The 16,956-nt window shown below is 33.9% G+C and overlaps 1 protein-coding gene across 1 annotated transcript; it reads right to left on the minus strand.

Annotated features, from left to right (window-relative positions):
* Positions 1–1,956: 1,956 nt before the first annotated feature.
* LOC115231852 (tigger transposable element-derived protein 6-like) lies at positions 1,957–5,347 on the minus strand. Its single transcript, XM_029801770.1, has 2 exons — positions 5,189–5,347; positions 1,957–2,343 (listed from the first exon to the last, which is right to left on the minus strand). Exons 1-2 carry the CDS (start codon positions 5,345–5,347, stop codon positions 1,957–1,959), a joined length of 546 nt encoding a protein of 181 aa, XP_029657630.1.
* Between the last annotated feature and the right edge of the window lie 11,609 nt (positions 5,348–16,956).

Below are 16,956 nucleotides of genomic sequence, written 5' to 3' on the forward strand. Positions count from 1 at the left end.
CTTGTTATTTATGGTTTTTTTCATTATTTCTATGTTTATTGGTTCCTTGATCCTTTAATTTTATAATTAATTATTGGTTTGAAGAATCATGTATTTTTAATCATTCTATAAACATTATTAATAATGACTGAAACATTTTAATTGATTTCTCTTATTTTTATACATTTTCTATATCTAAAAAATATTTATTTTATAAAATATTCTCATATAATTGCTTGTTTAAGCATATTACAGTACGACCCCGCCCCAATAGAAAAGTGCCCCAAATATAGAGGGTGCCCCTAAGGTAGAGGTATATATAATTTTTACTTTTTAAAAGCAAATATCTGTATTTTTTAATAATAAAATATGTTTTTTCGTATTAAAAAAGAGGAATTAATTTATTCTATGAAAAATAATCAGTTATTTTGAATCCAATATTATATTTATTTCTTAGAATCTTCGACATTTTTATCTTGAATTCATAGTATTCTTTGAGTCCTTCAGGGCAAGTGTTGAATAAGGAAGTTTCAAGATCATTAATTATTCTCATTGAATCTTTTAAGTCGGACTCTTCAATTTCATCATTTCCATTATACAAAGTATCATTATCCTCAATTCCGTTTATTTCAAGATCCATTAAAGCTAAAACATGCTTATCAATTAATTCAGATTCTTTTTTTGAATTAATTTCAGGAAAACATGTTCTCTGTTCGTTTATTTTCATCCAACAATTGACAATTGTTGTTGTTATTAATCGACTCCATGCTTCTCCCACATATGCGATTATTTTGTCACATGGGCCACGCGATACCTATGGGCAGTTAATTTCATTTTATTAATGAAACCACAAAGAGTAAAATTTTGGTACAGTAAAACCTCTCGAATCCGCCAAATTTGGACCTGGGAAATTACGGCGGATTCGAGAGTTTGGCGGATTCGAGAGACAAATTTGAATATTTTTATAGACTAATTAAAAAATGAAGACATTAATTTCTTTAAATATAGTCAGTTATTTTAGTTTTAATAGTTATTTTGATGTTTCTACTAACATCATCAAGGTGATTGAAGACATTTAAATTAGTTTCATCCTTTTGTTTGAAGTACTTCCTCAATGTATGGAGAGCATTCAAAGCATCGTGGTCTAAAACGACTTGTCCATTCTTTTTTTCTCCACAATCAATGTCCTCATCATCATTTTCATCCAAATTGTCCAGGATCTCTTCATTCTCTTAGAATTTTGTAAATAGTCACGTGTTACCAATGTTCCTCCCTGGTATTTGAATGTACGTACAAGACGGGAATATTATTGGCAAATTCGTCACCGACTGTCGACTAATTGGGATGACTATACATGTTCCGTTGATAAGGGGGCAGTACTCGGGGGAATAATCGTATATCAAAAAACTTTTTTCGCATTTGAGGGCAAACTTTCTTGGACTATTAAGTGGGCATTCAAGCCTACTCATGCACCACTAAAACCCAAAAAAATTGTTTTTTGAAGAAATTAATTAACATATTATTAATATCTTTTTGCTTTTCAATTTGATAAATCGTCGTAACAAAAATCTGTCTTTCCCAAAGATTGGCATCTTAAAAGAAATTTATAATTTCTTATTAAAATTTTTTTTTTTACATATTTTTTTTAAAAACGAAATTATCATATTTGAATCTGTTATTTAGTATTTAATTAGCTGCAGAGGATAAGATGGAATGGCAATTCCCACGCAAGATGGCTATTGTTATGCGTTAGAAAAGCCATGTCCGTTCCCAATGATCATTTCTTCTTCTGCTTGCCAAATCCCCCAGTTTAATAAGGAAAAACATAGAATCCATCCATGCTTTTTTTGAATTATGATAGGTCACAAAACTTCGATAGCTAAAATTTTTAGAGCATCTAGGATTTTTGAATTTTCCAATTATGAATGGTGTTAGTTTATCGGTACCAGTCATATTTGAACAGAACATTATCGATATTCAATCCTTCAATAATTTATGCCCATATCTCTTGATCTTGCAAATGCTTTTACATGGAAGAGCTTTATAAAATAATCCTGTCTCATCTGCATTATAGACATTTTCGCGACCATATAATTTTATTTTTACTCTTATATTAATGAGAAAATCATTAACTTCAGAATTTGAGAAATTCTCTGTATAAGATTCTCCATAAAGTTTCTTCAATTTTAACCCATGTCTTCTTTTAAATTTTTCAAGCCATCCACGACTGGCTTTAAACTCAGTTATTTGACGTTTCTTCGCAAAGTCTTCAGCCTTTGTAAGAATAATCGAATCATTAAGAAATGCTCCTCTGGTTTCCATCATTTCAATCCATGACATAGTATCTTCATCAATTTCATTGAACTTTAAATATGGATTCCGAGATAATTCTGAAAAAAGCAAGGCAGATACATTCCTTCTGCTCCTAAGGTCGTTTAAAGATCGTCTTGAAATAACGCGTCTGAATCTTTCGGAAAAGATAGCGGACACTCTTGTAAGCGAAATTCCTGGATTTTGATCGATAAATTTAATAATTTTTGTTTTTCGGAATTTTTAAATCTGGTACAATTACGTTTCATTACAATTAACAGGACCAACCACACAATTAAATGATAATGTCTCGTGTAAAAGTGTTTTGGAATTTAAAAAAATAATAATTAAGAAAATAAAATATATATATTTCTAAAAACGCGGCGGATTCGAGAAATTTGCGGATTCGGGAATATCTCATAGGAAATTTCGTATTCTTGAAAAAATTCGGCGGATTCGAGAGGTGGCGGATTCGAGAGGTTTTACACTGACGAAATCAATTTTGCATCTAAGGATGTGGAAATTCTGGCATTTTTCCCATGGCTCAACAAACTTTTTTTTTGAAGACAAAATTTGATGGCAGGTTTAGAAGAAAAGGATCCTTGTAGAACAATTTCTTTTTGCCCTTATATTTGACGAGCTGAAATAATACAGATTGGTGATATTAAATTTTATTTATTTTATTTTTTAAATGTTTTTAATTTATCGAATTAACTACAATAAATTATTACGCACGTTATATTATTTTCTTTTGTTGTGCATGTATGCAGTTAATTCTTATTTTATTTTTTCGTGCTTTTATGTTTTAATTTTATAATTTTTTGTTTATTTATTTGTTTGACTATTAATTAAATTGATTACTGGTAAAATATCTTGCATAAAGTATATTTTGCAAGTGAATTTGTATTCATTTTATCAATTAATTAATATGCATTTATACAGACTTGTTTAAATTTATTTTTTTCTAGTATTTTATTGTTTATTTTGATTTTTTTATTATTTTGATTCTTTTCTACTATTCTGATTTTTTTAATACACTCAACCGTTTCAAATTGGGCATTTTTGGATACTTCAATTTTGTTGGCCAATTAGATTTAAAAATCGATAATCCTTCCAAATCGATAATTAAGATTAGCTTCGCGGGCCGTACAAAAAATATTTTATAATATTTTTATATTTTCCAATTCGTAAAAATTAATAATGGACGCATTTTTGAACAAAGCCGCCAGTTCTATATAATTTTGTAAATCAATGAGTTCTATATCATTTACAAGTCAATTTGTAGCTTAATTTGTCCCAGCTCTGTTGGAGTGATGTTTGGATCGGGAATTTTAATCCTGATTCCTTCCACAGCATACATCCATCTTCAAAAGGCCTGTCCAAAGAAGATTCGGGGGATTTATGTAGAATCTCCAAGGATAGCCTTCGGCAGGATGAGTGAGAGGACAGGAAAGCTGGGAGGGCAAGGTCCAGGGCGGATCTTAGGCCAGCTTTGCCAGAATTAAGAGGTAGTTTACACTGGGTCCACCCATCATTATCGAAACGGACATTTAGGATCCACTCGGCGCACAATCTTAACGTATCATCGATAGAATGCAATATTTCATCTTGTATAAAGCAGGGCGAGCATCTCAATAAATATAACAGTTTGGGAACGTGGATGCAATTTTTGAGGAGGAAAAAGGCCGTGTGGGAGTCGAGTAGAGAGAGGCGTTCACCACAGACAACCTGGCAATGAGGCTCGACCAGCACCGCCTCGCCTGCTTACGCTCTGCAGCTGTGCCACTCAGTGGGTCATGGCTGAATGCTATGCCAATTGCTGGCCTCGGAACATTATTAGAGGATGACTGCATGCGTATCGGTACTGCACTGAGACTCGGACTTGACATCTGCGAACAACATCGTTGTAGATGTGGAAAAATGGTTGACGTCAAAGGTGTACACCCACTTATCGACTTTGTGGGCTTCCCCCCCCCCACCTGTCCAGACCGACTGGTTCAAGTACATTCGGGAAACCGGCAGCATTAAGTGCTCTCGAGATGACGTCGTTGAGTGCCCCGTGACGAGGCAATTCTGCTATTTGATATAAAAAGGTCACTTTTTTTTGGTTTTGAATTTTCGATATTATAAAAAAATGTAAAATACTTTATTCCATGTTAAGAATAAATTTAAGACATACAGTCAACCTTCGTTAATCCGAAAATTCAAATCGCTTTCCCTTCGGATTATGAAGAAATCTAAAATTTATATGAACGTTAGATAAATGATCAGATTAGTGATCAAATTACTAATCTGTTTATAAACACAATTATTTGTAGAAAAAATCGAATAAAGTTCTTTTTATAGTATTTTTTTAATTAATTTTTGTAAATCATCCGAGATGTGTTTCAAATTTTTTACAGTATCGTTTGTTATATTTTGAGAAAAGCAATTCGAACAAGAACTTGATTTAATGACAATTTGAATTGCTTGGAAAATTGTTCTTCAAAATGTGACTTGGCGCGTAATCAAAAAGTAAATAAATTTTTTGTTATACAGTAAAACCTCTGGTGCTCGCCATTTTCGGGACCGAAGAAAAAATGGCGAGCAATAGAATTTGGCGAGCAATAGAAATAATCAATAAATTTGTTGACATTGAAATTTTGAAAACATCTCCGTTTTCGATACTTTCCGATCATAAGTGAGTCTTTCAAGTCATATTTGAGCAAAGAAACAAAGAGAATCGAAAGAAATTAAAAGGAAAAAATTAACTAAAAAAATCTTTAATAGTTTTTTTTAATTCAGCCATATTTCTAATAACGGTGTCGATTAGTTCCAACGAATTTATATCAAAATTTTCATTTTGATAAAAGAATGACTTTATTTTTTTCAACATTTTCAAAGCCTCTTCTGAATTCACATGAGATTGGTCATTATGAGTATCTTCATTGTCATATTTTTGTGAAAAAGAATCTCCAGCAATATTAAGGTAATCTTCAATTTCATCTATTTCGGTAAATTCATGATTAATAAAATCATCTTTATCGACCTGGTCCAATATTTTCAAGATATTTACCATTTGATCATAATTATCAATTTCAACAGTTGGTCTTTCGAGTTGATTTTCACATTCGATCCATTTTGAATGTCCGAAACAATTTGTAGTTGTTTTGGTCGTTACTTTTTTCCAGGCAAAATATGTAAAAAGAAGACCGTCTTTTAAGGTTATTTTTTATGAGCTTCCAGTGGATTTTCTCCATTTTCAATTTTTTCTAACATTAACTCAAATTTAAGTTTATTAAAATGTCCTTTGAAAGATCTAATGATTCCTTGATCCATTGGTTGTAGAATTGTTGTAGTCTTCGAAGGTAGGTAAAGAACTTCAATTGACTGTAAATCAGCGTAAAGTTTATGGGATGGGCATCGATCCACAACTAAAAGAATTTTTCGTATAAAAAATAGTTTAACCAAAAAAATATTTATAAATGTTTTCAGCATTATATTGTTGAATCTTTGCAGAGATCAAAGAAGTAAATGCATCTTTTCTTGTTTCTGATCAACTGCAGCAGATCCTGATTCTCCATATAAAGACCTCAATTTTAAGTTGTTCCGTATCTTGAACTTGCTTAGCCATCCATTGCTGGCTTTAAACTCTTTAATTCCATAAATATTAGCAATGTTCTTTGCTTTCAACAAAATTGAATTATCGTCCAGAAACTCCCCTCTAAGCTCAATGTATTCCATCCAAGTTAATAGTTCAGTGTCAATAACAGAATAAGTTAAGTTAGATAATCTCTTCTTATTGGAGAAAATAGGATCAGTAGACATTATTTTCTCTTTTCCAAGTCTTAAATCGTTCACAGCCCTTCGAGATATTTTTTTCTTCAAAACAGAAGAAAAAATGTAAGCTATACGATCCATCGTGAGACTTTTGTTCTCCTCCATGTACGCAATAATCCGACGTTTTTCAGTAAAAGACAATCTTGTGCACTTACGCATGTTAAATTTAGCGTGGTTGAAATATTTTATATAAAAAATAGTTTAACAAAAAAAAATATTTTTAAAAATTAATGGCGAGATTTAGAAAATGGCGAGCAATAGAATATTTATCAAAATTTACTAGAAATTTTTAATTTTTTGAAAAATATGTGGCGAGCAATAGAGGTGGCGAGTAACAGAGGTGGCGAGCACCAGAGGTTTTACTGTATTGTTCATTTCATCATCAAGTAGCAGCATCACGCAATTAAACAAATAACTGGCTTTCGAATTTGGATAATAATGACAGTATTTTCCAACATTGAATCCTTTGAAACAGTTTGGTTTCTTGCTGTGTCCTGTCCATTCCGTTAATAAGATCCATTCGAGATATCCATTTTATCAATGAATTCTCAAGCAGATAATAATTTTTACAAGCTAGTCTATAGTAAGTGTTTGAGCTCTCACTGTTTTTTCATTGTTCTTTATTTTTCAAAATTTCAGATAAAGTAGAATTTCGTAGGTCCAGGTTTAATTCTCTTCTGATAATTTGAGACAATTCATTCAGAGACATTTTCCTCGAATCCTTAATTTTTACAAATCTGTTCTTTTAGATGAATTTTGACTTCGGTCCTTTTTCTAACCATAGAAAGCGTGCTGTTAATTAAATTTGAAAAATTAATTAAAAAAATTAATCAACAAAATTATTTTGTAATAATAAACAAAATTAATCCGAAATTATAAACAAAATTAATTGAATTTTCGGAGCATTGAATCAAATTTGGCAAAAAAAAGTTAAAAAATTTATAATTAGAAAATTGATTAATAACAACTTTTCTGGCAAATTTTGAACAACTAGAGCAATACCTCGCCTTTTTATGTTTATCATCACTATCGTACCCTCTTACCCTTATTTTAAAATTTAAAATGTAAATGTCTTTATTATTTTTTTGGTATCGATCAGTGTAACATATGTTCCTTGCAATAAGAGAGAAATATCGTTAAGTTTCGTAAAAATCCAAGATAAGGACAGCCCCGCGAAGTAAGTAGCGTGCCTTAATGGAATAAGATGTCGAGACACGACAGGTCAATGATGTAGTTGCCTCAAAAAAAGATATTAATTAAAAAAAACTTATTATTGTACATACTCCTTGCAACTTGGTGTGAGGATCTCCGAACAGCTGTAAATACTGCCAACTCAGAAAAGAAACCTCACCAAATACTATGTTGACTCATGTTGACAAACAATTTTAAATTCAATTGTAATTGACAAGGAGATAAAAAAACCCATAAAATAGTGCAAATTTCAAGGTTTTTCAAAACGGGATATATAGTCTAACTTAGCGTTACTTTTGCAGTTAAAATCGCTAAGAATGGACCCATACGAGCTTCTTAAAGAATATAAGCTCCGCTTTCCTATCTTATACAATATCAGCTTGAATGTTATTTTAAACTTTATTTATAAATTAGCACAAATATAATTGCTGACGGCAATCTTGCAGTTCTTTCCGACGAATTCGGTTTTATAAAGCTCAAAAAAATCTCGCTCTTCCGGATAATGAGAAAAGTCGGGGCAACACTTGATGATCTTATATCCGTAGTTAAAAGTAGGATCATATTTATCAAATCACATTTTTAGACTCATATTTCCTCATTTTTGACCAGACCCAAACAAAAGTCAATGGGATAATCTCCACAAGAGTCATCGAAGTAAACTGAATATTCAACAATATTGAAATGAGTACTGAAAAAGTATTGTCGTGATGTATTCATGACAATTACTTTTGGACCAGCAGCTGACTCCCCTTGGAATCACCCGGGGCTACTTGACTGGGTGGCGAATGTTTGAAGATAAGTGGCTGTTGTATGCCAATTTGTTAGGACCAAACACCCCAATTATTAAAAAAACTAAAATAATGGCGAATAACTACAATCACACTGTATCAGTGATATAAACATATTTTAAGAGTGGGATATAACAAATTCCATACACAGAAACGTGTATGATTTATATAATGGATATCCAATGAATTTTATTCCCTTCCGGAGTCCATTTCCTCCAATCTGTTAGAACCAAACATCCCAATTATCGAAAAAGACCCTGAAGTGTGCTTGGTGCTGGCAGATTAGTCGAAATGGACTTCAAAACACGTAAAATGGCTCTGTGTCATCTTGTTCCATTTGTAAGTTGACTTCTAAGTAAAATTGAACGTTTCTCTGAGAAGTCTCTTGGAATTGGTCAGCCCAGAAATGTCATCCCTTGTGGAATAGGACATCGAGGACCAACCAGTGGACATTCAAATTGTGAGTAACAAATAAGACCAATATCCAATCAAATAAAATAAATATTTAGATTATATCCTCTTGTTAAATGTTCTGACACTCTGGATGACAATAAAGATGCAAAATAAAATAACATTGTTGAGAAATTAAAAAAAATATATAAACAGATTATAGGAATAAACTCAAAAAATGCTATTACATAATCGTTGTTGCCTAATAGTTATTACATTTTTTATTATTTTAAAAAACTTTGTCTATTTATACAAACCAAGCGTATTTGCCATCAAATGGACACACCCAGTCACTACCACTAAGGGGTCTTAACTAAGCAATAGAAAGTGTGAGCAAATCAACATAATGAAATTAGTGATAAATCCAATGTTAATAATTCAGAGCGCATATCATGGCCACTCCTCGCTTTATCCAGTAATCTGGCTTATTTTCTGTCGGAATCAGCCAGATTGGAGGCATTTCCACATACAGTTCCTTCGGTCTCGACTCCACCCGACGTCCCCCGTCTCATTGACCCCCCTCAATAAACAAGCCCATAATCTAACACACACTCAAAGGAGGACTGGATATATCCTCTCCTTCCAACACCTACACTGTGCATACGTCCATACTTTGAAAGCGAAACTTATTTTATCAATTAAAATCACGTTCTTTCGAGCATAGTTTTAGAGAGTTCCCGTCAAGAAAGCCTGCGGAAAAAATAAACCCGATAAAAAAAACAGAGAATACATATTTTTCTCACATCAAGGCACTCTATTGGTGTACAAACTCTGTGCCATGTCCTTAAACTCCTGGAAAATGACAACCAGTCCTTTGACAGCCTTGAGTAAGTATTCCAAACACCTTCTAATGACACCAAGAAGACGATTCTAACTGACATATAATATTATCCACTATGGCTTCTTGGATGAGGGAAGTGTTCATTGACTCTTCGTAAAGGACGGGATACTTTGAGGATATTTCCACCATGCTGAATTCGAGGGAAGAATGGGGAAGATATCTCTGACAAATTTGTCCACAACCTCAATCATAAACTAATAAACAGACATTTCAGACGAGTCTTCTGGTATTCTGGCACTTTAGTTTTGTGCGAAAGTGATATCTACATTCTCGTGCAGTCCGAATATCTCCGGGCTATCATTGATAGGCAGGTCTCTTATATAAGTCAAATACCTCTGCCAACTAAAATCAGTAACCTCACTCTGTGGTCGGTCGAAGATGATGTTGGAAAAATACTCCTGTTTGAAAAAGTGTATTTCTCTTCAAGGACACGGTCGCTGTAAAAGTCCGCCAGCAAGTAGGCGACTGTCCTTCTGTTCCAGTCGTCGGATAAAATAACTACATGAAACAAGCTAAGTGAGAAGAGCAGATTTTTAAACGCGGGAGTCTATTTAAAAAAAGGTCAATCAATTTTGAATATTTAAAATAATTAATAATAATAAACCTTATCTTATCTTGACACGAATTTAAAAATCATCATTTTGAGAAATGTACAATCAGAGGAGATGGCTTTTATACCCCTGGGAGGCTCAATAGTCATTTTGCTGCTATTTTGTAGTAGAAACGTGGGAAATCGAGTACTGGGGAGACTTATGAGCCAAAGTCTAAAGTCTGTGCACCTGATTTTAAAGTGATCCAAAATAACTTTTTCCGGATCCAATTTTTCGATGAGTCTTTCCAACTGAGGCATCCAACTTTGTGCCAAATGACAGTTCTGGAAGACAACCCATTTCCATTCTCAATTCCTTCTCTCATAATCTCTTCGGCCCTTGGGCCTTGTCTTTGTCCAAAAGAAATTGACAAAAGTTTTTTAAAAAAGCGCATTTCCTGCGCGAATTTGTATAAATCCGCCGCAGGGTCAGTTCCAGCCGAAATAATGAAGACGAAGCGAACAAAGGGAGATAAGTCCTTGAAGACCAGACTCAGGTGAGTAGTCTAGACCGTCTCCGTCACTCAAATTCACCTGAGACTCAATAAAATGGTTTCCAAGGTTGTTGTAGACGTATTGCTACATATTCGGGGTTATTTTATCAGACCGAAGACATTTGAGGACAATCATTCTCTGAAAGTCGTTGAATGATTCTCTGAAAGTCGCTGGAAAAAAAACTATAAAATGTACTTGTGGGGATCAAGAATTGTGAATAAAGTGTTTGACTATTCCTTTAAATGAGTCCAATTCCTTTCAATTCTATCGGAGAGCCAGTCTGGAACGGGGTTCGATTTTTGGATGATCTTTTTGACTGAGCCCAACAAGAGATATCTCCACTTGTTCTAAACACTTGTTGAATTTTACAAACTGCTTTTATTTCTCCAAAGTTCTGTTTGATTCGTACACAAACGAGAAATACAAACAAGAGTTTGTTACGTTCAAAGAACGATCGACACACATTGGAGTACAAATTGAAAGTAAAATGTTCGTTTATGAAAGTTATCCTCTCTTTCAGATCATCTACAATTTATTTCCTGCTTTTTGAGGTGATCTGAGTTTTTTGCGTTGGCAATACTTTTGACAATATTTTTGCGAACCACGCCAACGAGTATTGATACATTGGGTCAATCTTAGCCAAATCTGCTACGAAAAAAACAGTACTTGAGTATTCACAGCTACCCGCATGCCAGCATTTTTATTAGGTTAATGTCATCCACGGCGTTGCCTTCCGATGAACTGAGTCGAACAATATTTTTTTCTTCCAATTCCTTCCTATTTGAATTTTGATTCGTATTTATATGCCTCATTCGAGCATTATTGACAATCAGCTGGTTCTTGGCCTCTTCAAGGTCAGAAAGTTCCTCCGTCACGACAATCCCCAATAACTGATCCTCGAGGCTTCTAAAACTGAAAATGACTTTTATATCGAGGACTGAGGTGGGTCAATAAATAGTGGCCACCGTTTTGAGTTATTGGCGATGAGTGCATTTTCTATCGAAAAGTTGTCTTTAGGCAGTCCGGTAATTTGTCAATACCATATTTTTACCGAGTTCCCCATCGATGTCACGCTCTCCAGGCGGTCAGTAATAGGGACCTTCCACTCAGCAAGGACTTTTAGACATTTCTCGTATAGAATAGCCCGATATTCACGCTTTAATACAATTATCTAGATTTTATACCGCGAATGGTCCCAAATAGGCGAACGACACGGCGGCTATCAAAATATCCCCACAAAATTTTGTAACGTGTATTCCAAAGTCTCGACAGTCTGTTGCCACCGGGATTTCTCGCTGCCGAGTCCCCGTACCCATCGATGTAAGGACGTATCTTCCTTATGATGGCTTCGGGGGTGTTGTCCTTGTCGTAGGTGAAAAGAGAGTCGATAAATTTTTGAGGTTTTTGGAAAGGGTCTTTCCGGGGTCTCAAAAATCGTCGACCTTGACTTCAAGAATGTCGGTGGGGACTTTTTTGGGCTTGACCCCCTTCATAATGCACACAGTCTCCATCACAAGTTTGACCCCATCGGGAGGACGGGACATAGCCTTTACTTCGAATACGTCATTCTTGTTGAAGGACTTGAGACTCGATAATGCGGCACTCTAATCTAAGAGGTATTGCCCAATCAGTATGGGAAGGGCTTCACTCAGGTCTCGTTGGGCATAGTCAGCGATGTTCTGGCACTCTTCTGCCTTTGCACATGCATCAGTTTCTTCCTTCTTAACATGAGCTCTTGTTTCTTCTGCTACTTTATAGACTTGTTCCCGTTTTTAGTCTGTTTTTGGCAGATACGACTTGATTCCGAGCAGAGAAGAAAAAGAGGAGATCAATTCGAGATAACTAGTAGGAGTCACGTAGTTATGACAGTTCATTTCAATCAGGAATTTGTTGGACAGTTCGATCACATTTTGGTGGATAAGTCGACAGGATTTAATCTATGACTATTTTACTCAGTCTTTACTATTCCTGAGATTGTTTCTTGGTCGTCTTCCAATTCAGGGAGATCTGTCAAGAACCTTTCCGCCACTGATTGGTAACCACTGTGTGCAGATTAGTCCTCACTCTCTTGGTGTATATTGAATATAAATTTGTCTTGGTGGGCTGCATCCCCATCTCAGTACAAATTGGCTGCATTTGCTCATATATTTTGTCCAATTCTTCATTTCCGTAAAGATTTGGAACATCTCCTGAATTTAAGATGTTGTTGAGGCTCTCAAGGAATCCTTCGTCTTTGATCTGCCATTGAGATCTCTTCAAGTCCCAACCTGTGTGTCACTGAAGAGAAACACAATCTGAGTCTCCTTTAGACCAGCCTCCATCATGACTGACTTGAGGTCTTCCTTCCATTCAGTTAGGCCATAGTTCTTGGCCTATTTTGTAGGGCTGACGAATGACGCGAGAAATTCGACACAAATGTTTGATTGCGTCCGTAAACATGACAAATCAAGTCTACAAAAATTATTTTTTTTATTTTTGTTACATTTAATTAAACTTTTTAATTGTATTTTTAAATCGTGTTTGTCAATGTCACGTGCTTTTTCAGGAATAAAAATGAAACGATGCTTGAAAGATGAACGGAGAGTATTTCAAGATAAATGAGAACTTTTCTATTTTTACACAAAGGTTGATGGACATTGTTTGATATGTAACAATTTTATCGCTATACCGAAAGAACACAACCTAAAGAGGCATTATCAATCTAATCATCTATCATACAATTATTTCGAAGGCTGCTTATTAACCAAGAAGGTCCAATGCATGTTTCAAATGAATTGCGAAAAAATTTATCTGCGTTACAGACTCATTTCACAAAAAGTCATAATCGAAGTACTGCATTAGTCACTACAAGCTATGAAATCAGCAGAATGCTTGCAGTAAATGGAAAATCATATTGTGATGGTAATTTCATCAAGCAATGCCTTGTAAAAACAACGAATATTATTTGTCCAGACGACGCCCACTTGTTTAAGATATTTCTACTGTTGCCGAACACATTAATGAAATGACAATGAATTTGAAACACCAATGAAGTCTGATTTGTTAAAATTCGATTATATTTTTCAATTGCAATCGATGAAACAGTCGACGTCGTTGGATTTGCACAATTAGCAATCTTTGTTAGAGTCTGTGATTCAGATTTTAATATTTATGAAGAATTTCTCAAACTGGTACCAATGCACGATACTACTACAAGTAAAGATATCTTTATAAAACTAGTACAAATTCTCTTTGAATATGGGTTTGATTTGAAGAAGCTTGTATGTTTATGCACTGATGGTGCTCCGAATATGGTTGGACGATATGCTGGCGTTGCCGCCAAATTGCGAGCTAAAATACAAAAGGTAAATCCCGGGTCATCATTTGACAGAGGTCATCCCCTCAACACCGGCAGTTTAGTAAACTGCTGACAGATATTAATAATCAGTTCAGCGACATTTCTTTTTATACTCCAGTCCGCTGGTTGTCACTTCAGAAAGTTGTTAAAATATTTTATTTGTTGAGATCGGAAATCATTTTATTTATGGAAATGAAAGGGCAAAACATAGACGAAATGAAAAGTCAAACTTGGATCAGGAGTACTGTTGATGCACATAATGTAATGAATTTTTCTCAGTATGAAAAAACAACTAAAATCGTTGTTAAAGGAATTTCAAGAAAGATTTAATGATTTTTCGTCTTTTGAACAACAATTTTCATTATTCGCATCACCATTCTCTCTTAATGTTTCCAATGCAGATGAATGTTTATAAAGCTAAAAATTTGGAGGTTAGAATACCTGCTTTCTTTTCATATCTTCCGGGGAAAGTTTAAAAACTTTAAAAAGTTTGCAACAAAAATCATTGCTATGTTTGGTTCGACATATTTGTGTGAACAGCTTTTTTCTTTTATGAAATTGATAAAAACTGCTCAAAGAACAAGATTAAATGATGAACATTTATCTTCTTTAATAAAAGTCGGAACTAAATGAATAGCTTAGTCTGACATATTAGAAATTGTATCTAAAAAAGATGTCAATCCTCTGGAAGCAGCTCTCACCAAAATTAAAGGGCGATGATTAAATCATTTAGTTTCTTTTATTTTGGTTATTCATAATAATAAATATCAGAATCAATCTTTCCTTAATGAGAAATTATTATAAATGCGGCCCTCGAAGCGAAATTGACACCTCTGTTGTAAAGAGTCTTGTTCGGAGTCGGAAGGAAAAATTTGAGGACATTTTGGTATATTTTAATGCATGCCGTAACAATCTGATCTACGTGTCCCAAAATCGATTTATGCCATCTGAATTATTCATTTTTACTTCTTAACCTGCCCACGTGCGTATGATTGTTCCGAATATGTGGCGGATGCTTGTGTCACTCATTTCCACAAAGGAGACCATGCTGAAGTATCTCAAAAACTTCTGCGTCACAGCGTTTCTACCCCAACCATGAGGACCCATTGTACAACAGAAATTAATGTCAATCAGTTTGCAAAAGTCTTCTACACAAAATAGACATAAATGACCGAACCAATCATTTTCCTGTTGTACCAACCTCCGTTTCCGAGACACTGCCGAATTAATTCGATTGGAGTTTGAGCTCCCCAGATTTCTGGTGCTGGTATATTCAAATCATCAATAAAAAATATTCGTTTTTTCCCAGATAAGGGCCGTAGATTCACTTCCGTCTGTCCGGGTCCAACAAATTTTAAAACCTCGTCGAAAACCTTAAAGAACAGTCCGAATGCAGTGAAAGACTTCTAAATGATCTGAAATGTCGTTTTAATTCACTTTTGGATAGAGTTTCAAGTTTTGAACAGTTGCACTGCGAGGTAATGACAGAACTAAAAAGGTAAACTTTGTGTATTTTGTTGATTTAAAATAAGCATAAATCGAATTAAATTTGACGGAGAATGAACCAATGATTTCTGAGTTTAGAAGAATGAATTTAGAAATTTCCGACAGACAAATAATGACGGGAGAATTCTACGGAATTTTATTTGAAATAATCAGACGAGACCAATTAGCTTCCGAGGCAACACACATGTCTGATTGGATAGATTAGGTTCTTGGTGGAACAGTGGCTTGTCAAATTGACTTATTTGGGGGAACTTAATGTTGCAGGAATGACCACGGAGTTAAACAATATTTTGCAAAAATTATTTTGAATGATGGAAATGTATTATATGTGATTATATGTTAAGATTAAGTATAATGTCGACTATCTGTCGGAAAAATCCAACACACTTTTTGAATATTTAAAAAATCATTATTTTTTTTTACATATAATATATCTAATAAAAACATTTATCCCAAATTAAAATGTAATCAGGCGGGACTGAACTATCTCCTGAATTTGACATCCCCGTTTTTCAAAATACAAATACACCGGAAAGCTAATAGAAGACCAAGAAAAAAAGAAGAAGATGCTTTTTAAAAGATAGAAAAGAGTTAGTGAGAATATCTTTTAGCCGTTTTGACATGAAATGTCGCATTAATCGAATGATGGACCAGAATACAGATTCACAAGACATTGAAATGGACTCAATAAATCCTCATTATTCAAACCAGCTCATGATAAACGAATGGATGTTAGAAAGTCCAAAGGACCTGATTTGGGTAGATTAGGTTAAGATTTTTTAAAAGTCATAAAATTAGCTTATTTTGTAGATTTAAATGTGAAAAGTCATTTTTCTTGATTAATGTTTGTAATAGACATTTATTCTAATCATGCTTTTAGAAGAATAGGAAAAATAAAAGCTGGAGTAAAAGTTAAAACAATTTTGATAAATTTTTATCTGAATCAAAGAACTCTTATATGACAAAGTCTGTGACAAGTTCTGCATTACTCAAATACATATGAGACTAAACAATCCAAAGAGTCAGGGAATTGTCGAAAGATTTAATCAGATCATCACGGAGTTTATTGTATTTATTTTATAATTAGCAAGAAGCTTCTTATTTAGAGATATTATGTGACGATTACTTTTTTCTATTTACAAAAGTTTGAATATTCATACTGGTAAAATGTAACTATTGTTTCAAAATTTTCTATCAATTTTGTGAACGTTTAATAAAGTGGGGAGTATGTTTATAATAAATAGTCGTTAATTTTTGATTTGACAGTGATCAACATTTATGAAATTTAGCATGATTTTACTCTCGCCACATATATTACAAAGAGAAACATTAGGATTAAATATTCATTTCGCCGTCCTGAGCTCACTATTCGTTTTTAAAAACCAGTAAAAACTTTTTTAATATCAAAAAAATGATTCGTCTCTTAAGTCAGATGCCATGCTGACTGCAATCTATATTATCTCTTGATGCTCGTTGATTGAGTCTTTTATTACTCAGAGGATGTCGCTCCATTGCACTTTTTGAGAGGTCTGGCCAAGAGAAGAGGAAAAAGAAAAGAAACAGGTGTTTAGAGGAAAAAGAAAACGCATTTTGAACAAAGCCGCCAGTTCTATATAATTTTGTAAATCAATGAGTTCTATATCATTTACAA

This window comes from Octopus sinensis, unplaced genomic scaffold (genome assembly GCF_006345805.1).
Source record: "Octopus sinensis unplaced genomic scaffold, ASM634580v1 Contig18911, whole genome shotgun sequence".
Classification (NCBI taxonomy): Eukaryota; Metazoa; Mollusca; class Cephalopoda; order Octopoda; family Octopodidae; genus Octopus; species Octopus sinensis.

Coding starts and splice junctions, on each gene's coding strand:
- LOC115231852 (XM_029801770.1), bottom strand. CDS start 5,347: ATGGTAAATATCTTGAAAATATTGGACCAGGTCGATAAAGATGATTTT. Junction 2,344..5,188: donor CTCATAATGACCAATCTCAT/GTGAATTCAGAA, acceptor CCATATTTAAAG/TTCAATGAAATTGATGAAGA.